At 32.4% G+C, this 27,731-nt stretch overlaps 1 protein-coding gene across 2 annotated transcripts in view; it reads right to left on the reverse strand.

Moving 5' to 3' along the window:
• The window catches only part of LOC114327733 (sodium/potassium/calcium exchanger 4), a 167,061-nt gene that overhangs the window by 43,649 nt on the left and 95,681 nt on the right, over positions 1 to 27,731 (reverse strand). For both annotated transcript variants that reach the window (XM_028276437.2, XM_028276436.2), the window contains exons 2-3: positions 21,330 to 21,456; positions 8,050 to 8,257 (exon numbers count right to left, since the gene is read on the reverse strand). In XM_028276437.2, the coding sequence (XP_028132238.1) occupies positions 8,050 to 8,257; positions 21,330 to 21,456 (335 nt within the window). The remainder of the gene's footprint in view (positions 1 to 8,049; positions 8,258 to 21,329; positions 21,457 to 27,731) is intronic.

Genomic DNA, 27,731 nt, shown 5'->3' on the forward strand with positions numbered 1-27,731 from the left:
AACGATGTTTTTATACATTGAAACATGTTAACATTTTCCTTAGAAGTACTATGGGCCAGTATCGACTAAATGCACTCTCAATCTTATCAATTGAAAAAATTATTCAACAAATTACAAATTTTAATGAATTGGTTATTGAAGCTTTTATCTCAAAAAAGGCTGGCGACTTAACTTTCAATTCAAAACTTGCTTGTGGCCGCCACTCTACTATTATGAATGTTTCATTCTTTTTTTTTTTTATTGAGTATCCACTAGTAAATAATTACCCTGTAAATTATATTTGTTCTGATCTTGTCACTTCTTATTTGGTCTCTCAGTGTGTTCCATGTAATTCTTCTGAGTATTTCTATTTCTACAGTTTAGAGCAGAGGTTCCCAACCTTCTAGCAACTGCGTACCACCTGATATATTTTGAAGATTTTGGCGTACCACCAAACATCGGTTTTGGGGGGAGGGGCCATGGAATGGAAGGAAGCGCCCCTATTTTTTTAGAAAACATATTTGCTATCAGAAATATGTCCATTGGTTTGTTTCATTTTATAATACAGTAGACTCTCTTTACAACGAACACGGGTATTACGAGGTTTCGCTTATAACGAGGTACACTAGATATCCCATGAAATTTTTATTGAACTATATCACCTCATAACGAGGCATATTTGGTTATAACGAGGAAACATGAAATCGAAGAATATGTTTCTTTACCTGTTGTTGGCGTGGTGATGGCTATAAATAAATACCCCAACTACCTGTATACAGGAATGCCCAACATATGTGTGTTTACCGAGGCCAGTGCTGTAATAAACTTATTCCTTCCTGTTTATCTATGGACCGATATTGAATAGTGTGTAGTAAATTTACAATGTACGATGGCCAAGTTTCATTGTTGAAGTCGACCATCGACACCTAATAAACTACGTAAGAGGTATCAAAACTTTTCAGTAGTGGTGGTAAATATTATTGTTGTATAGCAGGGTAGTCTGCTATCTCTAGGGCCTACGGTGTACAAGACAGATAACAGTGCCAGTGCTACCCTTCAACCGCCTATAATTACCCCTGGTTTTTACATAAAGTTTTTTATTTTTACTCAGGCTTAGTCGACCTAGGGCCTATAGACATTTTCAAAAATGTCTAGATGTTCTCGCCGGCGTTGGGTTTCGAACCCAGGCCTACCTGCGTGGAAGTCAGACAATTAAGGATTTCTCTAAAACTGTCTTCTGTGAAATCGATGGATGTTTCCTGTAAATCCTGTAATTCTAACTCATTTGGTGGTGTTCCTGCAAAAGGATTTCTGATTCAGTCAAGTTTGGAATAATCTTCAGAGAAATATTTATTAAAACATTCTTGAATAGATTCCAAGTAAAGAATTATATTAGCAACCACATCTGGTATTGGATATATTTCGTTTTCGTCAAAAAATGATGACAGCGTCGGAAATGCAGAGGCATCCTTGTTTACCAAATAGTTTACTTTCTCATTGGCTGCGAAGGATGCTGTGTTTGCTCTCTGAAGCCTCATGTTCAGCGTGTTGAGTCTGTCATTATTTTTTTCAGTTAAAAGCATTAAAACTTCTGACCTCAGTTTGAAGAAACGCGCGAAAACTTGTGCTGGGATGAAAAGACGCACTGGCTCTTCCGTAGCCAAAAGCCCATCGTAATCGCCTGTTTCACCCACGCTACGCGTACCACCTGAAACCTTCACGCGTACCACCAGTGGTACGCGTACCACCGGTTGGGAACCCCTTGTTTAGAGTATTCTCTTTGTTTTTGCTATATCGGCTATTGTTATTGATGGGTACATCATTATTTTTGTCTTATACTGGCCTTGATATAGATTTTTGATCCCACAGTTAATATACAAATTATGCCATATCGTGTTATTAAGGTATCCTGCCAGTCTATTGGCTCTGTGGATATTTTGCTTCTTTTTCTACGTCTTCATTGTTATAGAGAGTGTAATCCCTAGGTACTGTATTTACATTAGTTGTTCAATGCTAACCATCGACTTGATGTCTGAATCTTGTTGGTTGTTTACTGATTACCAATATTATAGTTTTTTGAGTTGAATTCGTCATATTAAATTCTTTTGCTCTTGTATTACATCTAATTTCTGAAGGCTATTTTTATTTTGAGCTATAAATATTGCATTTTCTGCATAACAAAAGATTTTAATTTCATTGTTCCCCATTCTGTATTCTCTTGTGGAGATCAATAAAGGGTCAATAAGTAAATCATTGTTTACAACAAATTTTTAAATATTATCCACAGAACAAAAATAATAATTGTAAAGGTTTACTTATACAATTAGTGTTGGAAGAGTAAATCACAAATAATCATCATCATCAGCCTCTCTCAATCCACTGCTGGACATAGGCCTCCCCTGTTTTTCTCCCCAAAGTGTTCTATCTTGTGCTTTCTGCATCCAGTTTTTTGTTGTCTTTCGTAAGTCATCTTGCCATCGTGTTGGTGGTCTTCCTCTGCTACGTTTATCGGTTCTTGGTCTCTATTCAATTAGTTTGCGAGTTAATCTTCCGTCCTTCATTCTGGCAACGTGTCCAGCCCATCCCCACTTTAAGTTACAGCTTCTTTCAATGACGTCTATGACTTTGGTTTTAGCTCGTAGATCTTCGTTTCTAATCGTGTCTCGCAGAGTGGCCCCTATCATTGATCGCTCCATTCTTCTCTGCGCTACTCTTGGTTTTTATGCGTTTTTGTTTACGAGCTATAATGTTTCTGCACCATAGGTCATCACCGGTAGCACGCATTGGTCGAAAACTTTTTTCTTCATGTTAGTTGGAATGTCACTCTTAAAAATGTTCCTAAGAGCTTTGTATGCTGCCCATCCTTGTATTATTCTTCTAGATACTTCGGTCGTTTGATTATCCTTACCTATTTTAATTTTGTGGACCCAGATACATACATATATAATATATTTGTCTACCAGTTATATTTGTTCATTTTGTATTTCAAGGTGTTTACTTGGTACTAAGTTCGTCATATATTTTGTTTTTGTTATATTCATTTTAAAGCCTACTTTATGACATGTTGTACTAAGTTCTTCCAACATTTTCTTTATTTGTCCCAAATTGTCTGCAATCAGGACTATATCATCTGCGTAGCTTAGGTGGTGTAGCATCTCTACGTCCACATTTATTCCTTTATCACCCCATTCGATGGTTTTGATTGCTTTTTCTAGAACCGATATGAAAAGTTTAGGAGACAACGTATCCCATTGACGGATACCTCTTTGGATTTTTATTTGGTTGCTGTTAGCGTGTAGTTGTATCGAGCTTGTCCCATTTTTATACAGGGTGTCTGCGTAACTTGTAACCATATGGGAAACTTTTTTAATATCGATTTTACGAAAAAAAGTCATTCTTTATAAAGTGCTCTGCATATTCTAAAACCTAAGATGCAATCATCAGATATCAAATTTTGTCAACAGTATACGAGGTATGTCAAAAAATATGAATTTAGCTCAAGAGCAAACTACGTTTGTATTTCAAAATGTCAAAAAATTTCATTAGGAAAAGTTATTTGTAATTCAAAAACCATATTGAAATATGCAATATCAGCCTTCTACTTAAAAAAAAATTTCTGAAATTTTCCTAAATTACCGATTCCGAACATCATTTTTATTTATTAGACATGTAATAACTCTTTTATTAATAATTTTAGGAAAAAAAGTTATTCTGGATAAAAATCTATGCATGATCTAAACCTCAAGATGCAACCATCAGTTATCCAAGTTTGTTAATTTTATACGATGTGTGTCAAATAATATGAATTTAGAACGAATTTAGAAATTCTTTCTAAGTTCATGTTACTTGACACACCTCGTATAAAATTAACAAACTTGGATAACTGAGGGTTGCATCTTGAAGTTTAGACCATGCGCAGATTTTTATGAAGAATATCTTTTTTCCTAAAATTATTAATAAAAGAGTTATTACATGTCTAATAAATAAAAATGATGTTCGGGATTGGTAATTTAGGAAAATTTCAGAAATTTTTTTTTTTCAAGTAGAAGGCTGTTATTGCATATTTGAATATGGTTTTTAATTACAGATAACTTTTCATAATAAAATTTTTTGATATTTTGAAATATAAAGGTAGTTTTGCTCTTGAGCGAAATTCATATTTTTTGACATACCTCGTATACTGTTAACAAAATTTGATATCTGATGATTGCATCTTAGGTTTTAGACTATGCAGAGCACTCTATAAAGAATTGCTTTTTTTTGTAAAATTGATATTAAAAAAGTTTCTCATATGGTTCCAAGTTACGCAGACACCCTGTATATATTACATATTAGCCTCAAATATCGGCTATCAATTCGGCTCTCGTTTAGTGATTCTATAAGACTGTCGAGTTCTACTGAGTCGAATGCTTCGTGGAAATCTACGAATGCTAAAACTAGGGGCTTGTTATGTTCTATGGATTTTTCGATGAGTTGTTTTATTTTTGGTGGTGATCGTTGGTTCCAAAGTTTGCTCTGAATCCAGCTTGTTCTCTACTTTGATATAGGTATAATTTCTTATCTAATCTTCTGGTCATTACTCTCGTGAAAATTTTATAAAGATGTTTTAACAGACTGATTGGTCGGTAATTTTCCAGATCAGTTTTTCTCCTTTTTTGTGCAGAAGAACTGTGTTGGCCCTATTCCATTCGGATGGTATGGATTTCTTTGTCAAACATAGATTAAAGAGATCTTTTATTTTTCTCATTAGATGTTCACCGCCATTCTTAACAGCCTCGATCATTATTCCATCGTCTCCTGGTGATTAATTGGATTTCATTTTATTCATCGCTTGTCTAATTTCACTGAGAGTTATTTCTGGCATGAGTTCAGAGCCTTGATTTAATATTGTTTTGCTTATTGCATCTTTTAGCTTTGTTTGGTTCATCCGTCTGCTTTTATAAAGTTCTCCATAGAAGTCTTCTACTATTGTTAAAGGGTCCTCTCTATTTGTTGTTATTTCACCCTTTTTGTTTTTTAATTTAATAATCTGACTTTTTCCATTATTCAGTTTTTTTCGCAGACTTTTTAGGCCTTTATTATTTTCTATGGTTTGTTCGAATTTTGGTGTATTATACTTTCTTAAGTCTTTTCTTATTGCTTTCTTGACTTCTCTCTTTATCTCTCTTTTGTTCTCCATTTGGATCATTTCTTTCTGTAATAAGATTTCTTTGTCTCATTAAATTCCTGGTGTTAGTACTAAGTTTTTCTTCGTTCTTATTTATTGGACAGTGTTTTCTCATGCTTTCTCCAATGGTTTGCGTAATACGTTGGTTTAGTGCATCTATGTTTTCGTTGAGAGTTATGTTTGATATCACATATGATAAAGTTACAAAATCACAAATCACTATATGGAGTAGACTTTTTTAAATACAAAAAGAAGTAGATAAATTTTGTTATGTTTAAACTATTGTAGAACTTTCTACTTATCTCATCATTTAAATATTATGTTAAACCATTACTTATCGTTACAAAACCGTTACAAAACCTCTAAATTTTAAAGAACCGCTTGGATTGACATGAAATTTGGCATACACATAGCTTATAAGTCAAAGAAAAAAAGTGATATTGCGCCGATGTGTGGTGTTGCCCTAGGGGTGAGTTTGACCCCCTTATGTGGGTGAAAAATATATGTTCGAAATAATTCCGGAAATGGGTAAAATGACTAATTTCAAGCAACTTTTGTTCTATAAAGTTTTTTCACCCAGTTAATAGTTTTCGAGTTATTTGCAAGTGAATATGTCAATTTTTCTACAAAATAACCACGTTTTCAGACGGTTTTTCGCAAATAACTCAAAAAGTAAGTATTTCGTCGAAAAATTAATTCGTATCAAAAATATAGCACGTAATAAATTGAAAAACTTGGTGTATATATTAGGTCACTAGACCTAGCAGAAGCAGAGTTATAGCTAATGAAAAATAGGTTCATATTCGTCAAATTCCAAATCGAATATTTTAACGTGCCATAACCAAAAAATGAAGCACTTTTTTGGGAAAAACTCATTTCAACTTTTTTAAAGTGTTTAAAAAATGCTTATTTTTGTTTTTTAAAAAATTTTTAGCCTCAAAGGTAAACAAGTTACGCTCCTTGGTCCCTTTTTTTTGTAAGAAATCGAGAAAATCACCCCCTAATTAGCATTTCAAATGAACTTAATTGTTACCACTTCACAAGTTTTTTACTCGTGTATGTATTGATCATATGATCTGTAAGTATCATCGTTTCAAAGTCCTTATTTTTGAAAGAGCTGTAGTTAAATGGGCTTGAACGAGTCACTTACCACGAGTGTATGCAAATTTAGAAACACCGAATCTTAACCAATTTTTGTCTTACAGAAAAACAAAAAAATACAAAGTATTCAGAAAAGTAAAGCTGACTTTTTTATTGTTTAAAATTTTTGGTATTTCTAACAATTTTTAAGTTATTTTGAAAAAAAAAAACATTTTTTTCAAAATTAAAATTTTTTAAAATTATATTTTAAAACCAAATTTTTTCAAAAATAAGCATTCTGAATCGATAAAACTTACAGATCATATAAACACAACATAAGTAAAGTAACATGTGAAGCGGTAACGATTAATTTTATTTAAGTTGCTAATTGGGGGGTGATCTGCCTGATTCTTTTTTTGCCAAAACAAAAGGGACTAACTTTATTTTGAGCGTAACTTGCTTACATTTTGTGCTAGAATTTTTTTTTATAAAAACAGAAATAATTCTTTCTTTAAACACTTTAAAAAAGCTGTAATGTGTTTTCCCCAAGAATGCTTCATTATTTGGATATTTCACATTGAATTATTCTATTTGCAATTTTTCGAATATGAACCTATTTTTCATTAGCTATAGGTAACTCTGCTTTTGCTAGGTATAGAGACCTAATATATACACCATTTTTTTCACTTTTTTATAGGCTACAGTTTTGATAAGAATATTTTTTTTTTACTAAATGCTTACGTTTTGCATTATTTGCGAAAAACCGTCTAAAAACGTGGTTATTTTGATGTAAAATGAACATATTCACTTGCAAATAACTCGAAAAGTATTGATTTGGTGAAAAAACTCTATAGAACAAAAGTTGCTTAAAATTAGTCAGTTTATCCATTTCGGGATTTGCCTTGGACATATACTTTTTCACCCCCGAGATGGGGTGAAATTCACCCCCAGGGCAAAAACACGCATCAGCACCATATCACTTTTTTCTTTAACATGTTAGCTATGCGTATGCCAAATTTCATGTCAATCCAAAAGATTCTTTAAAATTTACAGCAAATACCGTGAAATAATGTACTATTACTATTATTTGACTTTTTTATATTCATTAAATATTTTCCCTATAATATGAATTATTTGTATATTATATTCTATCAAATTATAACAAATGAAAAATTGTTAAAACACATTTAAGAGGAAACACTAGCGATCAACAGGTAGCGAAAACGCGTTCCAAGATTGCGGCTGTAATTTTGAACATTTTTTCGAGATATCTAGCACACGTATTCGTAATATAATAAAGAATAGCGGTACAGAGCCCAATTTGAGAAATATTTTAGCATGTGGAAATTACTCTGTAATTAAATACAATATTAAAAAACGAGCCTGTACCGCCATTAAGAAGAACAAAAAAATACACTTTCTTCAAATAAACTTTTTTATCCGATGCCTAGATTTTGTGTCATTTTGGAACTATTAATAAAATAAAAAATTTTAGTAGTTCCAAAATGACACAAAATTTAGGCGTCGGATAAAAAAGTTTATTTGAAGAAAGTGTATTTTTTTGTTCTTCTTAATGGCGGTAGAGGCTCGTTTTTTTAATATTGTATTTAATTACAGAGTAATTTCCACATATTAATATATTTTTCAAATTGGGCTCTGTACATTCTTTATTATATTACGAATACGTGTGCCAAATATCTCGAAAAAATATTCAAAATTACAGCCGCAATCTTGGAAATCGTTTTTGCTACCTGTTGATCGCTACTGTATCACCTTAATGCTTGTGAAACATACTTAATTAATCAAGATAAATTTAAACTTACTGGCGTAAGGTTTAGCCTCTCACAAATGGTTTCTACACAGGGTAAGAAATAGTTATTGCACACCACAGCTAACAGAGAAAATCCATAGATGCCAATTAAAATAACCACTACTACACCACCATGTAGAACAGTTTTTTCCGACATGAAATATGGAAAATCATCACCATCGTCGGCTTTGCATGCGCTGGTTGCATTGTCTGTACCATTCCTAAAAAAATAAATAAAATTATTTAAGAGCATAGGCGCAAAATTGTTGAAAAATTCTTTTTAAATATCTTCATTTTTTCGAATCTTAAAAAACTAATAAATATTTTTGAAAAATTTAAAGGCAGAATGAAATATTGGATTTATTAATATTTACAAATATTAATTATTACCGAGAGCCGAAAGTCCCTTTAATAAACAAAAAGTCTCTTTTGAGTGAGATATTTGAAATTAAAAATCACATTCAATTTTCTTTTCTTTTTCACTGATGTAAATTATTAAAATAAACATCCTACATAGAAGTTTTCAGAGGCATTACCTCGATAATAATGTAAACTTTCATTCTGCGTTTAAATTTTTTTAAAATATTTAATTAGTTTTATCAAGATTCGAAACAAATGAATGCATTAAAAAAGTATTAGCCCGAAATTTTACGCCTGCGCTCAAAAAATGTTTTAAATTGATTAGAATTATTAAGATTAAGGCATTGATTTTTTTAAGGGAATGAAGTCCAGGGCGCATCTGTTTTGAGATGGACGTTGAGAGGTGACTCAAATTTTTTTGCAGAAATTGCTTGAAAATAACTCAAATAATATTATTTGAGTTATCCTTCCACTCAAAATGGTCCGCAACATTGTTTAAATAATCAAAATGTCAAAATATGAAGGAAAAATTCGACTTTTTTAATGGTTTTTTAATTATAACATTAAAACTATTCATATCTGAGAAAAGTTGTACTAACATAAAAGTTGCGTAATTAAATTTCCTACAATATATAATTGGTTAAAAATTTAAAATTAGTCACCCTTGTTGCAAAATAGCAATAATTGCGAAAAAAACAATACAAAAACAAGTATTCGCATTTTACGTTTTTCAACCATATATGCTACACTTAGGACCTTCATATTTTACCCAGAGAAACTTTATGATATAGTAAAACGACACTGTAAATTTCATTAAGATTGGTCTAGTAGATTTTGCAAAATAAATTTTGAAATCCAGCTTTCGCAAAAAAATTCATTTTTTTTAATATTGCAGGACTGAAACTAAAGCAGATAGCAAGTTGAATTTTTTTGCTTATAGAAGTGTACTGTACCTTTCATTTGCAATTTGCAAAATTAAAATCGGTTAATTACCACGGCGTCAGGAAACATTTTAAATAAACATTAATTTTTGGTGCTACGCGCAGGACAGCGGTGTTCGATTCACACAAGTTGATTTCCACCAAAATTTCTTCCAACCTTTATCTAATATATTATTTTCTTACTCCATATTTTGTTGTATTTTAATATTTTAATTCCACAAAAATCAAACTAATTTTATTATTGTTTGTGAAATATTGTTTAAACAATTGCATATCTTTAAAAATAATAAACTTTTATTTTCTAAGTTAAAGTATATGAACAAAGAAAGTTTTTGCAAAAAAAGTGTTATTTCAAAGGATAGAGTATGTGTTTTTATTTTGCAATAAACAAATTTATTTATTTATATCAAAATGTAATAAAAATTAAAACGTATCAATCATTATCAAAGGTCATTGGAATGCCCAATCAGAGCAAACTATCCGCTGTCCTGCGCATAGCACCAATAATTAATGTTTTTTTAAAAAATATTCCTGACGCCGCGTTAGTTAATCGATTTTAATTTTGCAAAATGCAAATGAAAGGTAGAGTAAACTTCTATAAGCAAAAATTAATTTCAACTTGCTATCTGCTTTATTTTCAATCCTGTAACATTTTGAAAAAATGAATTTTTTTTGCGAAAGCTGGATTGCAAAATTTATTTTGCAAAATCTGTTGAAGTGATCTTAATGAAGTTTATAATATTGTTTTACTGTATCATAAAATTTTTCTGGATGAAATATGAAGGTCCTAAGTGTAGCATAAATGGTTGAAAAACGTAAAATGCGGCTACTTGTTTTTGAATGGTTTTTTCGGAATTATTGCTATTTTGCAACAAGGGTGAATATTTTTTAAATTTTTAACTAATTGTATAGATATTGTAGAAAATTTAATTTCGCAACTTTTATGTCAGTGAAACTTTTCTCGAAAATGAATACTTTTATAGTTATAATCAAAAAACGAAGAAAAAAATCGATTTTTTCCTTCATTTTTTGACATTTTGATTATTTAAACAATGTTCCGGACCTTTTTGAGAGGGAGCATATCTCAAATATTATTATTTAATTTATTTTTAAGCAATTTTTGCAAAAAAATTTGAGTCACCTCTCAACGTCCAAATGTACTAATATTTTTACAGATGCGTCCTGGTCTATGCGGGCCACAATGCGAGAGAGGAAGATAAAAGATGGAAGGCTTAAATACAAAACTGGAGATCGTGGACAGAAAGAAGAGGAAGACCTCAGATGTGATGGAAGGACGATATTGTAAAAGCTGCAGGAACTCACTGAAAAAGCGCAGCCAAGGACAGACAGATATGGAAAGATTTGGGGAAGGCATATGTCCAAAGCTGGATAGAAATGGGCTAAGGAAGAAATAACAAATTCGATTACATTATTAACTCCGCTAGAAGTGCGGTTGGCTGGGCCCAGTAGCTTAACAACACTGTTGTAGCCGGTTTCATGCTCGGATAAAGGAGGAGGGAGTCTTCAGCCAGGTTAGCACCCGACTGATAGACTAGATAGACTAGATAGATATACTAGAATACTAAAGACAGGGTTATGCCTCGGAACAGCACGGATTATACGATAATGATTACGGAATGATTAGGTATTGCTAGAAAAAGGAAAATGAAAAATATTCTTCGAATCGGGACATGGATAGTAAAATCATTAACCACATAGTCCAGGGCGCATCTGTTTTGAGATGGACGTTGAAAGGTGACTCAAATTTTTTTGCAGAAATTGCTTGAAAATAAATCAAATAATAATATTTGAGTTATCCTCCCTCTCAAAAAGGACCGGAACATTGTTTAAATAATCAAAATGTCAAAAATTGAAGGAAAAATTCGATTTTTTTCTTCGTTTTTTGATTATAACTTTAAAAGAATTCATTTTCGAGAAAAGTTTTACTGACATAAAAGTTGCGTAATTAAATTTCCTACAATATAGAATTGGTTAAAAATTTAAAAAATAGTCACCCTAGTTGCAAAATAGCAATAATTGCGAAAAAAACATACAAAAACAAGTATTCGCATTTTACGTTTTTCAACCATTTGTGCTACACTTAGGACCTTCATATTTCACCCAGAAAAACTTTATGATACAGTAAAACAATACGATAAATTTCATTAAGATCGGTTAAATAGATTTTGCAAAATAAATTTTGCAATCCAGCATTCGCAAAAAAAATTCATTTTTTCAAAATGTTACAGGACTGAAAATAAAGCAGATAGCAAGTTGAATTTTTTTTTGCTTATAGAAGTGTACTGTACCTTTCATTTTCAATTTTCAAAATTAAAATCGATTAATTACCACGGCGTCAGAAAATTTTTGAAATAAACAATAATTTTTGGTGCTACGCGCAGGACAGCGGTGTTCGATTCACACAAGTTGATTTCCACTAAAATTTCTTCCAATCTTTATCTAATATATTATTTTCTTACTCCATATTTTGTTGTATTTTAATATTTTAATTCCACAAAAATTAAACTAATTTTATTATTGTTTGTGAAATATTGTTTAAACAATTGCATATGTTTAAAAATAATAAACTTTTATTATTTAAGTTAAAATATATGAACAAAGAAAGTTTTTGCTAATAAAAGTGTTATTTCAAAGGATAGAGTATGTGTTTTTATTTTGCAATTAACAAATTTATTTATTTATATCGAAATGTAATAAAAATTAAAATGTATCAATCATTATCAAAGGTCATTGGAATGCCCAATCAGAGCAAACTATCCGCTGTCCTGCGCGTAGCACCAATAATTAATGTTTATTTAAAAAAAATTGTAACGCCGTGGTGTTGATCTATTTTAATTTTGCAAAAATTGCAAATGAAAGGTACAGTACACTTTTATATGCAAAAAAATTTTCAACTTGCTATCTGCTTTATTTTCAGTCCTGTAACATTTTGAAAAAATGAATTTTTTCTACGAAAGCTGGATTTTAAAATTTATTTTGCAAAATCTATTAAACTGATCTTAATGAAATTGACAGTATTGTTTTAATGTATCATAAAGTTTTTTAGGGTGAAATATGAAGGTCCTAAGTGTAGCATAAATGGTTGAAAAACGTAAAATGCGAATACTTGTTTTTGTATGTTTTTTTCACAATTATTGCTATTTTTGCAACAAGGGTGACTATTTTTTAAATTTTTAATCAATTCTATATTGTAGAAAATTTAATTACGCAACTTTTCTGTCAGTACAACTTTTCTAGGAAATGAATACTTTTAAAGTTATAATCAAAAAACCAAGAAAAAAATCGAATTTTTCCTTAATTTTTTGACATTTTGATTATTTAAACAATGTTCCGGACCTTTTTGAGAGGGAGGATAATTCAAATATTATTATTTGATTAATTTTCAAGCAATTTCTGCAAAAAAATTTGAGTCACCTCTCAACGTCCAAATGTACTAATATTTTTACAGATGCGCCCTGGTCTAACAAGGAAACAAGCAAAAACTAAAAAACTTAATAAGAAAAATATTGATATTCTTACACTTGAAGAGACAAATAGTAAGGGAAAGAACCAAATCGCCGGTCCGGAAGAAGAATGATGTACCTGCAAATTTTGTCAATTCCTGTTTATTGCGTAATTAACTTTTAAAATACCGTGTACAAAAGCGACAGAACTGCAACTATGTGTTGAGCCACTACAGGGTAGTTGCGTTGTTATTGAAATACGCGCCACTTTAGACCTTATTTCAGATGAATAATGACGCAACTGTAAAAAGGGTTAAAATGGAGGGATTAAATTAAGATAATGAAATTCAGACCAATAGGGATGAAAATAAATGCCATCGCTGTAAGAACAAATTGCTTACCAAACATTAAAAATCATTTTTTTTTGTACAGAAAAATGTTAAGATGAAGAATGACGCAACTGTAGATAGGGATAAAAATGGGGGGATTAAATTAAGATAATGAAATTCGAACTAATAGGGATGACACTAAAATCCATCATTGTAATAATAAACGCCATGCGGATTGCGGATGCTTCTGGACGGTTACTCTTTTTTTTAATCGCTATTTTAAATATTTAAAAATTTTTAGACGAATAATGGCGCATCTGTAGATAGGGTTGAAAATGGAGGGATTAAATTTAGATAATGAATAAATAACTATTTAGATGGGAAATAAGCCACAATTAAATTGAAAAGAAATAATTTTATTAACTTTTCGACGCCCAAGTCAGGTGTCGTTTTCAAAATACAAAATACTACTAAATTAAACAAAAATGTTGTTGCTTAGTAAAAAATTCTTCTAATAATTAATTTAATTATTTAAACGTTAATAAATTTTATTTTCAATTTAATTGTGGCTTATTTCCCATCTAAATAGTTAATTTTAAAAATGCCACAAGGAAATAGCTTCAGAAGAACATTAAGATAATGAATGAAATTCGAACCAATAGGGATAAAAATAAAAGCCATCATTGTAAGAATAAACGCCATAATATACCGATGTTCCTGGACGATTACTTCTCATTTTAATCCCTATTTTAAATATTTCAAAATAATTTTTTTGCTCTTCTGAGAAATTTGGTTACGTCAGTACTTTTTGCAGTTACGTCGTTCTTCTTCCGGACCTGCGAAATTAAGTTATATAACTACTTAATATCCTATTAAATTTAATGAAAAATTTTTCTTGATAAAAGGTATATTTATTTAGAAAGCCCATAAAAGGGCTACAAATATTAAAACAAAACGTTTTCACTCTGTAACAAGAGCATCAGTGTTACAAGAATATGCTAAGCCACCCAAAAATACTAAGGTTAAGACGTTTTAAAATTAGACTAAGGCTTTGGCCACACGGGCGTTTTTTTACGGCCGCGATAATTTACGGCGCTCATTGGTTTGACGGTTTGACTACCTCCACCAATTTTAGATGAAATGATTTCATCTAAAATTGGTGGAGGAGGTAGTCAAACCAATGGGCGCCTTAAATTATCGCGCCGTCAAAAACCGCCCGTGTGGCCAAAGCCTAAATGTTTTAGGTACATTCCATGTCAAATCACTCAGGCAAAAAATTTTGGATCTCTGATTTGTCTGAAAATTGGTATATAGCTTCTGCGGGACGTAGAAATAAGATATTTAAGGTCAAAAAATCTTCTTCTTCTTTTTTTCTCAAAATGTTATTTTATGCGATTTTACAGTGATTTGGTGTTTATTTAAACAAATTTGCATTTTCTGTCGTAAAGTATCAATGAAAAACATAATATTTTAATAGAAAGGACTCAAAAAGGTCATTATATGGCATTATAACAAGTTATTTTGAATAAAAACAAGTTTTTTATCAAATTTTATATTGTAAAAAACGTTAAAATACCGTTTTTTACATTTTCCTCCATTCCCAAAATACATCATCAACGATTTGGCTGAAAATTTGCCCACAGATAGCCAAAAGATAGGACCTTAAGTGGTTAGAAGGATTTAAATTATATTACAATACCAAAAAAGTTACATGCAGTAATATCAGACTCAAAAGTATATATTAGTCCAGTCGGGATAGCATTTGAAGTTGAATGCCGAGCTGCCCAAAATTTTATTTTTCTGATCTTTAGAGGAGTCAATAGTAGCCTAAATTTAAAATTACGAATGAATTCCCCCGTTACGTTAGCCGCCATCTTGATTTTAAAGGAGAACCTGTTTTGCTCAATATCTCCGCCATTTTTAACTTTTCGACAAAAATGGTAGGAACTGAAATTGTTCCAAATAAATCGTATTTATAACTATTACAATTTCTTTTTAACAATTTTTCATGAGGTCAATATTTTATGTTTTAATAATCGTGAGGTCGATATTTTCGAGTTAATTGTACTTACAGTAGACTCCTATATTTTTGACTATAATATTGCATGTAACTTTTTTGGAATTGTAATATAATTCAAATCCTTCTCACCACTTAAAGTCCTATGTTTTGTCTATCTGTGGGAAAATTTTCAGCCAAATCGATTATGATGTATTTTGGGAATGGAGAAAAATGTAAAAAAACGGTATTTTAACGTTTTCTACACTATTAAATTTGATCAAAAGCTTATTTTGAATCAAAGTAACTTGTTATAATGCCATATAATGACATTTTTGAGTCCCTTCTATTAAAATATTATGTTTTCCATTGATACTTTACGATAGAAAATGAAAATTTGTATCAATAAACACCAAATTACTGTAAAATCGCATAAAATAACATTTTGAGAAAAAAAAGAAGAAGAAGATTTTTTGACCTTAAATATCTTATTTTTACGTCCCGCAGAAGCTATATACCAATTTTCAGACAAATCGGAGGTCCAAAATTTTTTTTTGCTCCAAAATTGAATGATTTGAAATGGAATGACCCTTTACATAAATGGAAACATTAAAAAATTCAAAGGATATAATCCCTATGGATATGGCCTTAGGGCAACATATGACTCCCACGGGTGGTACGTGGGTTGCTAGGTATTAATTAATTCCTAGAAAGTAATTAAGCAGGGACACAAATAACAACAGGATTTAAAACATCAAAAGGATTAAAAAACCAAGGATTGCCTGTCTCCCACTTTATTTAAAATATACCTCGAAAGTGCTTTAAACCTACGTTAGGCGCGCGGTTATTACTGACGTGCTTAGTCGCGCGGTCTACTATTGTAGACCAAGAGTTTTTTGTCGTTTAATACCGGATTTTGACAAAATTAACAAATTAATGGTTAATAACATGTTTATTTGTGTCCGTACTTTGATATTAGATATGTTTTGTTCCTTGGCTTTTCTTATTTTGATAGTGGTAAAATTAAAAACGATGTCATGATTTTTTGGTTCTTTATTCGCAAGTAAATGAAAATAGTCACAAAAATAAGCTCAATTTAGTAAAAAACACAAATATTTTTTATCTTTGGACTTATAGCATAACCAATAGGGATGAATAATACAGAATAGAACTAAAAAGTAAAAAAAGAAAAAAACTATTAAATGGTCAAAGTGGCACCTTTTTTGGTCCGTCAAACATTCAGTGCAAATATCCCTGAGATGATCCTTGCAGCAAATTTGTCACATCTTTGACACGCCCTTCTTGTTGACATATTGAAAATTCGTGCACAAATACAACATCGTCCCACGTAATTTGTTGGAATATTAGGGGAGCAATACATTACTTCTTGAACTCCGAGCAGTACGCGAGCTCGTCGTCTAGGTTTTCTTAGCAGGGAAGGTATAGTTGATCCATATTCAATTTGCGGTTTGATTAGTTCCCATGCTAAGTTTTCAATGAAGTCGCTTCTTGAAACTTTTTCATTTAGGTTATTAGCTTTATATACACACCAGGCTACATATTAGCTTTATATATACAACTCAAAACTGGAACGCGCTTAGTCGCGCGGTCTACGGTTGTAGACCAGTGCTCTTTGAATAATGGTGAAAAAATAATGCAAAGAGATCGGCGGCGTTTAGCAAACTTAAGAGTAAGTTGGAAGTATTAATGACACCCACTAAGCGGGATGGGGGCGAATGTGCAGTTTTCTGCAATTGGCGACTGGCGAGAGTCGTCTACGATTGTAGACCGCGCGACTAACGGAGGGTTAAAAATATGTAAACAAAAATGTAGAACAATGGGGATAGCACTCACTAACACTATGGTATATACGATCAACTTTGCAGACGATCAAGTAATAATAGCTCAAGATTATGACGATTTAAACTATATGGCACGAATTTTAATTCAAGAGTATGTTTAATGGGGTCTAGAAGTAAATAAAAAGAGAACCGAATACTTGTGCATTGGAGGAGAACAAAAATATGTCATATTAGACGATAACACCACGATAAAGCAATGCTGTGACTACAGGTTTCTAGGGATCACTATTTCGCATGATGTAACATTAGACAAAGCCATAAGAGAGAGGAATACGTTAGGGAGAAAAGCCATCACAATGTTAAACAGCATTTTATGGGGCCAATCCATCAGGAAAGAAAATAAAAAGAGGATATATGAGACTACAGTAAAAAGTATCACTTTATACAGCTGTGAGGTATGGCCACTAAAAAAAAAAGAACACTGGCAACGCTAAGAGCAACGGAAATGGATTTTTGGAGAAGAGCCGCAGTAAGATCTAGAAGAGAAAGGATTACCAACGAACAATGGAATCAAACGAACAATTACGGATGACCTAACAACAAAACAACTTATTTGGTTTGGACATATACAAATAATGGGTGAACAACGATTACCAAAGGAAATAATAAAATGGCAATCAGAAGGAAAGAGAAAACTAGGTAGACCGAGAAAAATTTGGAGCAAAGGAATAAATAAAGAGCTGAGAGAAAGGGCCATAGAAGAGAACCTATGGAACAACAGGACGAAGTGGCGATTGGAAGTCGGAAAAAGTCGAAGAACGTTATAAACCGACATGTAGGTAGTAATAGTAGTACCGTTCCAAAATATCAAAAGAATGGAGGACAGGCGAGCTAATCCTAGTATTGAAAAAGGTTGACCAGAAAGAGCCATAAAACTATAGAGGTTTTAACTTGCTAAATACTGTATTGAAACGTTCAACTAAAATTTTGCGAAAACGAATAAATCAGCTTATAAATTTAACAGATAAGCTAAAAGGCTTCCGTACGGAAAGGTCGTGTACAATTGCCCCAGGCTGTGGGTGAAAAAACGTGATATAATTCAGGAATTTTTGAAACCTATCAGATGTTGCAAAGGACGATGCCAGGACTAACTTCTACTAAAATGTAACCAAAAATATTGTGCGCTTTTTTTATATTGCGATTTTCATTTGTTAAATTTGCAATTTTTAAAGATTTTTAATTTTGCAGCTTAGGATATTCATTTTAGAGAAAAACTTTTTAATAGAAATTTGTAGTGAATTAAAAAATCTACAATTTGAGCTATGGTAAGTTTAATTTCGGTTATTGGTTATTGCAAAACAGCCTGCGAAAGGTCCAAAATGGCCGTTTTTTACAATTGCATTATTTATTGTTCAAATCATTTTTTTATATTTTTTAAAGCTTGAAATGAAGATCTGTCAATTCCAAACATAAAAAAAAGTTGTCAAATCAGCTTAACGAATTTCTTGCTTAGATATTATAAATTGTTTATCCCAAGAGGTCAAATGTCGAAGGCTATAACTTTTGAAAAAAAATCGTAGAGAATTGGTGAAACATCCAATCTCCTTCTAAAGAGTTATATTTTCATATTGTGATGTAAATAAATGCGTAAAATATTTTTAAACCTCTAATTTTTGAGTTTGAAAATAAGGGGGCAAATTTCGTTATAAACATTTAGAGCTGAAGCGGCCCTGTACATCCTATGAGTTTTTAACTTACAGATTATAGTTGCTGAAGACGAAACGCAGATTTATAAGAAAATAAAAAAATTCTACGACAAAATGAAGCCGAGATAATTTTTGGGTTTGAAAATAAGGGGGCATATTTCGTTATAAACATTTAGAGCTGAAGCAGCCCTGTACATCCTATGAGTTTCTAACTTACAGATTAAAGTTGCTGAAGGCGAAACGAAGATTTTTAAAAAAATAAAAATTTTCTACAACCAACTGAAGCCGACATAATTGTTTTTTTTTTCTTAAATTGTAGTGCCTTTATTTATAACAATTAAGAAATTATTTTACAGTCATTGACTAAAGAAGGACTTATGTTATCTTAAAGTAAAAATTATTATAAAATATAATTACATTTAATTATTAAAAATTATTTTTAAAATCGGTGCTTTTGCGTACGGCCGAATTTTGCAAATCTCCCGGCGGGCTTCAAATCCGCGCGCTCGGAAAATTTTTACGTAACTTGTATTAAATTTTGACAGAAAACAATTTAATAATATTACCATTATAATATACAGTCTGTTTAACACTGTATTTGTTTTTCTTGATAAACTTTTATATGTGAAATCTCATTTCTGAAGAAATAATATTACAAAAATGATACATATATATGAAATATGTAACTATATTTTTAATTTTATCATTGGTATATAAATATAATAATAATAATGTTACTTCTTATTATACAATATAAAACTTTTTCTTCTTGTAGTGACTATCCGTTTTGGATATTGGCGAACATCCAAAACGGATAGTCACTACAAGAAGAAAAAGTTTTATATTGTATAATAAGAAGTAACATTATTATTGTTATATTTATATAACAATGAAAAAATTAAAATATAGTTATATATTTCATATATTATTATATGTATCATTTTTGTAATATTATTTCTTCAGAAATGAGATTTCACATATAAAAGTTAATCAAGAAAAACAAATACAGTGGTAAACAGACTGTATATTATAATGGTAATATTATTAAATTGTTTTCTGTCAAAATTTAATACAAGTTACGTAAAAATTTTCCGAGCGCGCGGATTTGAAGCTAGCCGGGCGATTTGCAAAATTCGGCCGTTCGCAAAAGCACCGATTTTAAAAATAATTTTTAATAATAAAATGTAATTATATTTTATAATAATTTTTATTTTAACATAACATAAGTCTTTCTTTAGTCAATGACTGTAAAATAATTTCTTAATTGTTATAAATAAATGCACTACGAATTAAGAAAAAAAAACAATTATCTCGGCTTCAGTTGGTTGTAGAAAATTTTTATTTTTTTTATAAATCTTTGTTTCGTCTTCAGCAACTTTAATCTGCAAGTTAAAACTCATAGGATGTACAGGGCCGCTTCAGCTCTAAATGTTTATAACGAAATTTGCCCCCTTATTTTCAAACACAAAAATTAGAGGTTTAAAAATGATTTACGCATTTATTTACATCAGAATATGAAAACATAACTCTTTAGAAGGAGATTGGATGTTTCACCAACTCTCTATGATTTTTTTTCAAAAAGTTATAGCCTTCGACATTTGACCTCTTGGGATAAACAATTTATAATATCTAAGCAACAAATTCGTTAATCTGGCTTTACAATTTTTTTTTATGTTTGGAATTGAAGGATCTTCATTTTAAAGCTTTAAAAAATATAAAAAAAATAATTTGTACAATGAATAATGCAATTGTAAAAAACGGCCATTTTGGACCTTTCGCAGGCTGTTTTGCAATAACCAATAAACGAAATAAACCTACCATAGCTCAAATTGTAGGTTTTTTAATTTACTACAACTTTCTGTTAAAAAGTTTTTCTCTAAAATCAATATCCTAAGCTGCAAAATTAAAAATCTTTAAAAATTGCAAATTTAACAAATGAAAATCGCAATATAAAAAAAAGCGCACAATATTTTTGGTTACATTTTAGTAGAAGTTATTCCTGGCATCGTCTTTTACAACACCTGATAGGTTTCAAAAAATCCTGAATTATATCCTGAAATCGACCTATTTTTCACCCACAGCCTGGGGTAAATGACAATATTCGTCATAACGCAACTTACTAAGAGATCGCTAGAGTATAATCGACCAGTATTTCCATGTCTTATTGACTTGAAGAAAGCAGATGACAAAGTAAGATTTAAAGTTGTAATATATCTCTTGTATAATAAAGAAATTTCACTAATATAAAAGCATTATAATTTCGGTATTATAAAATCAATTGAAAGCGTCTATCCAAGGAGTATTAAAACGTTAGAAATAAGTCAAGATACATGAAAAATTTACGGAACCTATAGATACAGGCAATGGAATAAAATAATGGGCTACAGGGGGATTGCATTAAATGGTCCTAGGCTAGTTCTCGTTACATTTAATAGTCCTAAGGTATTCAATGTAATCATGGATGAAGTCATAAAAACGTTAATAAAGGAAGAAAAAACATAGTAGGTAACAATGAAATTAAAATTCTCTGTTGCGCTGAAGATGCAATTTTGATATTGCAAACGGAAGATATTCCACTAATAAAATTAAATTAGATTTAGAAATTGTTTCATAAATAATTGCAAATTCAAAAATTGTATTTTTGTTCCCCGGAATTTACTATATTTTACATATTACTAAACTGGGTTTCACTTACCCTTTTAACGGTTTGGCGAACGGTATGAAAAATATTCGTCTTTTGTGGCGGGTGTTAGTAACAGAAGAAGCATCGATATATTTATTCTCAAATTTGAAACTTGCCGTTGATTGTGAAGGAGTAGGTTCTGAAAACAATAAAATAAAATAAAATATAACAAAAAAAGGACAAATAAAGTAAGACAATATTTGCATTTATTACTGTGAAGTACCTATATGAATATAGACAACTAGTAGAGTATAACTAGACCCAAACCGAGACATCCAAAAGTGAAAGTTATTCTCCAACACCAAATTATTTTATATGGTCCACATAATGTTCAGAAAAAAGTCACACTATTTTGAGCGTCGGGTTTAAGGGGGAAAGGGGGGAGAAATCGGTAAATTCGTAGTTTTTTAGGTTTTTCGTAAATATTTTTAAAAGTATACGATTTAGCATAAACAACCTTCTGTACAAAAATGTTCTACATTAAGGTACTAGTACACTTTACAGAACCAAAAATAATCATTTTTTTCAAGATTTTTTTTCTCAGAAACTTTATTACAAATGAACATAAAACTTTTTACATATTAATCTCTAACTCCTAGAGAGTACAAAAAATATATTTTTTTTATTTATGCACGTACACTAATATTGTAGAGGGCGCAAAAGTCGAGGCCTCTAAAAATGATGGCGGACAGTTAATCTCCGGATTGGGATATCTGAAACAAAAAAATCGTACGGCATTTGAAAAAGGAAGGTTTCTTACGTGACAATTTACCACAATTTAACCAAAAAATAAAAGATAAATATTTTTAACCATGAAAAACTGAAGAAAAACGGGCGATTTTTTCACAAAAATTTTTCAAATTTCCGTAAAATCTTTCTTTTGCGGATTTTTTCACTAACAGTGGTAAATTGTCACGTAAGAAACCTTCCTTTTTCAAATGCTGTACGATTTTTCTGTTTAAAAGATCCCAATCCTGAGATTAACTGTCCGCCATCGGAGCTACTTTTTTCGAGGCCTCGACTTTGGCGCCCTCTACAATATTAGTGTAAGTACACAAATAAAAAAAGATATATTTTTTGTATTCTTTAAGAAATAGATATTAATATGTAAACAGTTTTATGTTCATTTTTAATAAAGGTTCTGAGAAAAAAAAATCTTGAAAAAATGCTTATTTTTGGTCTTCTAAAGTGTACTAGTACCTTAAATTTGAAATAAAAAAGGTCATATGCATAATCCTTATAAAATGAACGGTTCCAAAGTTACGGAGATAGTATATTATAATTGGTCCAAAAAAGGCCTAACCTAAAAATCCAAAGTAAAAGTTTTCCTCCAACACCAAACTGTTCTGTATGGTCCACATATTGTTCAGTAAAAAGTTACACCATTTTGAGCGTCCGGTTTGGGGGGAGATGGGGGAGAAATCGGTAAATTAGTAGTTTTTTTAAGTTTTTCGTCAATATTTCTAAAACTATGCCTTAGCGTATACAATGTTCTATACAAAAATGTTCTACATAAAATTTAAAATAAAAAAGGTCTTACAAATAATTTTTATAAAATCAACAGTTCCAGAGTTACGGAGGGTGAAAAGTGGAGGTTTTCGATACTTTTTATATTTTTTGGGCAATCCCCTACTGATTTTCTTTAACAGGATTGGGTTTTATAAATCAAATTTGCTATTTCAGTGGCCGATGGTATGTTAGTGGTAAGCCCTTGAAGAAACGTCAACCTCACCACCCAAAATTATCAATTGCCCAAAAAATATAAAAAGTATCGAAAACCTCCAATTTCACCCTCCGTAACTCTGGAACTGTTGATTTTATAACAATTATGTATAGGACTATTTTTGTTTTAAATATTATGTAGAACATTTCTGTATAGAACATTGTTTACGCTAAAGTACAGTTTTAGAAATATTGACGAAAAACGTAAAAAAAGCTACTAATTTACCGACTTCTCCCCCATCTCCCCCCAAACCGGACGCTCAAAATGGTGTAACTTTTTACTGAACCATATGTGAACACGTGACCATATAGAACAATTTGGTGTAGGAGGAAAACTTTTATTTTGGATGTCTGGGTTAGCCCTTTTTTTGAACCAATTATTCTATACTACCTCCGTAACTTTGGAACCGTTCATTTTAGAAGGATTATGGATAGGACCTTTTTTATTTCGAATTTAATGTAGAACATTTTTGTATAGAAGGTTATTCATGCTATACCGCACAGTTTTAGAAATATTGACGAAAAACGTAAAAAACTACGAATTTACCGATTTCTCCCCCCCCCCCCCCCCCCCGCCAAACCCGACGCTCAAAATGGTGTGCCTTTGTTCTGAACATTATGTAGACCATATAAAACAATTTGGTGTAGGAGGATAACTTTCACTTAGTTAGAGTAGCAGTCTCTCGGTAGCCGCCGAAGAGACAAGACGTGCAGAGTGCGGACGAGCAGCAGTAGCAGCGCAACAAGTCGAGGAGAGGGAAGTGCTTTAGTGTAACGTACTTCTTAGTACGGCTGTGAATGTAAGCACAGCAACACTAGAGCGCTCGCTCTCGCTAGACGCGAAGACGTGGAAGCAGAGGCAAAAGCCAACCTCTTGGATGTGGTGAAACTCAGGAAGTTTGATTTCATTGAATTTTCTGAGACATTGCAAACAAGGGTTGGAAAGCAGAATAAACAATAGGCGCCTGGTCTCGACGAAATAACCAACAGAGCCCTAAAATATTTGCCCAGAAAAGCTATAGTGTATTTCACAAATATTATAAACGCAATATTAAGATTCAAGACATTCCCAAACAGATGGAAAGAGGCCCGTGTCATCATGATTCCAAAACCTGGCAAGAATCACACATTCCCACAGAACTACAGGCCAATCAGCTTACTTCCAGCGATCAGCAAGATAGTGGAAAGAATCATCCTCAGCAGACTGCAAGCGGAAACAACCCGACTAAATATCATCCCAGAGGCTCAATTCGGATTTAGAGCACAGCACTCCAGCGAACTACAAGTCCTCAGGCTAACCGAGTACATAGCAGCCGGTTTCAATGATAAGCAGTACACTGGAGCAACGTTCCTGGATGTAAGCAAGGCATTCGACAGAGTCTGGCACAAGGGGCTCCTATTCAAAATGCGGGATTACGGGTACAGCGGAGCGATGACGAGGCTAATCTCGTCGTACTTGGGCGGCAGGAGGTTCAGGATTCGGATAGGACAAGTCCTGTCCGAACTCGGAATCCCGGAGGCTGGAGTACCACAGGGAGCGGTCCTGTCACCCCTGCTGTACACGATATACACCGCAGATGTACCTAGAACACCAGGTACCCTCATGAGCCTCTACGCCGACGATACAGCAATAGCGGCCAAGCATAGAAACGCAGATATAGCAGTGACCAACCTACAAACTGCACTAGAAGAAATTGAAGCATGGTGTATCAAATGGAAGATAGCCATAAATTCAGAGAAAACACAAGCGGTTCTATACAAGAAAGGGAGACAGCAGCCAGAGGAACAATTGAGGGTGCAGAACAGGCCTATCGAGTGGAAAAACGAAGCCAAATACCTAGGAGTCATTATGGATAAAGGATTAACCTTCCAAAAACACGTAGAAGCCACAGTCCAGAAGGCCAACATAGCAAGAGCGAATCTAAGAGGACTCACAGGCAGAAAAAGTAAACTAACACTCAAAACAAGGTTAAGATTGATAAATAGTATAATCCTACCGGTATTAACTTATGCGTCTCTCGCATGGGGACACGTATGTAATACACACAAGAAGAAGATCCAAGCAGTCCATAACAACAGCTTGAGGGAGGCCGTCAGAGTCCCAAGATATGTAGCTGAAAGATTCCTGTTCAGAGAACTCCAACAGGTGAGAGTCACAGAAACCATGACAGACAAGGCAAGGGTCAAATTCGCAGAGTTAGAACATCACCCAAATTACATACTGCGAGAGACGCTAAGATACGACGAGTTCCACCGATGGAAGCACAGACGCCCGAAACAACAAATTATAGGATAAACTAAAAGTGATAAGTGATAGTAGTGTGTTCGTAGCTCGAAACAAGTGCCGAAGATAGCGTTACCCACGAAGTCCATGTACCACGACCACCTCCAAGGTAAGCAAATATTAGAAAATTAGAAGGGCCTTAAGCCCCCAAAAAAATTATATAAAATAAAAAATGGCGAAAGCCCCCAAAAAAATTAAAAAAAAACCAAAAACACATAAAAATTAGAGCATCGACTCATCGGGCGGGGCCCAGCAGGGCCCAACAGGGCTCGGCACGATGACTCGGGGCTCAAGCAAGCAATTTTTAGTACCGCGGATAAGTTATTAAGAAGATAAAGGCATAGAGCGCATCACGCTGGGCCTAGTTTTTTGCATTCGATTAGGGTACCACAGTGGAATCTTATTACCCAGGGTTCCATTGTGAAGAGCATTTGGCTACGATAGTTGTGCCTCCATCGCGCATCAGCGTGCTATGGGGGGGAAAGGGATGGCCTGGGGCATTGGAGCGAGGTGGGGTGATCCCTGTATAACTCGGGTCAAAACACCTCGCCCCAATGACTTGTTACACCCGAATGTACTCCTTCGAGAGGGTGAACAAATCCCACAGGTCGGGTTAAATCAAATTGCTTGCTTGCTTGCTTGATAACTTTCACTTTGGATGTCTGGGTTATGCCATCTTTTGGATCAATTTTATCATACTAAACAATATTTTTAGGTTCCATTAAATTTAATTTTATTATATTTTTTTACTAAACGTTATCGATAAAAATGAATTAAAATTAATTTATTTAGTGAAGTCAGCCATTGTAGACAAAAAAAATATTTAATTATTAGATAAAAGGATTATTTATTTCCTAGTATTGAACTCTACTTCGTCATTAATTCTGTGGCTTCTAGAAACTAATAACATTTTGGGTTCCTTTTAAGTATTTCTCAACAAGTAATTGGACTAGGTTTACTAGGTAGGCTAGTAAGTCTTAGGTTTTCACCCAAAGTGACCGAAATTGAATTCAAAGCGCCCACGACAGAAGAAAGTTGACGGAAATAGGGGATGCCTATAACCAGCAGTGGATGCAAAGGGCTGATTGATGATGATGATGATGATAGAAAGTAGAACCGGAAGTCGATATTTGAACTCATAGTGTAACTTTGCGTCGATTGATATACGATTTCACTAAGTTTGAGTCATTTTTACTAAACGTTCAGTCATAATTGTTTAAACGGAAATGCTATGTATGCGACTATAATAGGGCACTTCCGGTTATAAGTTTTAAAAGAAAATGATATAAGAACCAAAAGTATACATTTGTTCTCTTCTTGCTAAGACACGCCGAATAATATATAGCTTATGCTCTTTCGGTAATTTTAAAACGTACTTTCAGTTTAAACTATAAAACCGTAAGTCCGAGGTCAAATTTAATACCGTGCTTGGGTTATAAGCTTGCATTCGACAGACTTGTCATTCTATCTGTATAAATAAAGGCGGGTTGACATTACTAGTGAATAACGAACGTGGCTCACGCTTACGCATTTTGCCCGTGCTATTGTTAGATATTTTATTATCTATTTTCAAACTCGAGCAGTACATTTGTATCTATATATATATATACATCCCGCTATTAAATTGGCATCTTTTCACGTTGCAGTCATTTGGCATCACCTAGAAATGCTATCATTTTCTAGGTATAATCCGTGAATGTTCGCTTAGTACACTTCTTTAAGCTTGGCACCGTTGTCGGATTTTCAGTAATCCGATTTATTTATATATTTTATTCCTTACACTATAACGACAATTTGACCCCCGTAGGTCAAAAACATTGCTTAAACATCACTTTGGCAACAACAGGATGTTGCCAAGATATACATTTTTACGGAAAAGACAGTACCTAGTTAGATACATAATATCGATCGCTTCACGTTACAAGTCTTCCACTCGCACTCAGGTAAAAACCAGTTGTAGGCTCTTTTGTCTGAACGGGTCCCTGAATGAGTTTAATAATTCACTTTTATTGTGTATTTTGTTTCGTTTAGTTGAAATATCAGATTTTGTTTGTAACGAATTTCATAATAGATATTTAAATTATTTTTTTGTTAACAAAAACAAATTTTAAAGTTTGACATTTGAAAAATTAATTTTATATTGCCATTTTCATGACATGGTCAATGGTTAATTGCATTTATAATAATTTAATGGGTCATTGCGAAACAATATACAGTGCGTCCATAAAGTAACGCATAAATTCATTATTTCACAAACCGGACACTTTCAGGAAAAATACCGAAACAGGTCGATTTTTATTTTTAAATTACAATTTATTGGCATACATATCATACTAGTGACGTCATCCATCTGGGCGTGATGACGTAATCGTTGATTTTTTTAAATAAGAATAAAGGGCATGTAATAG

This window comes from Diabrotica virgifera, chromosome 1 (genome assembly GCF_917563875.1).
Source record: "Diabrotica virgifera virgifera chromosome 1, PGI_DIABVI_V3a".
NCBI lineage: Eukaryota > Metazoa > Arthropoda > Insecta > Coleoptera > Chrysomelidae > Diabrotica > Diabrotica virgifera.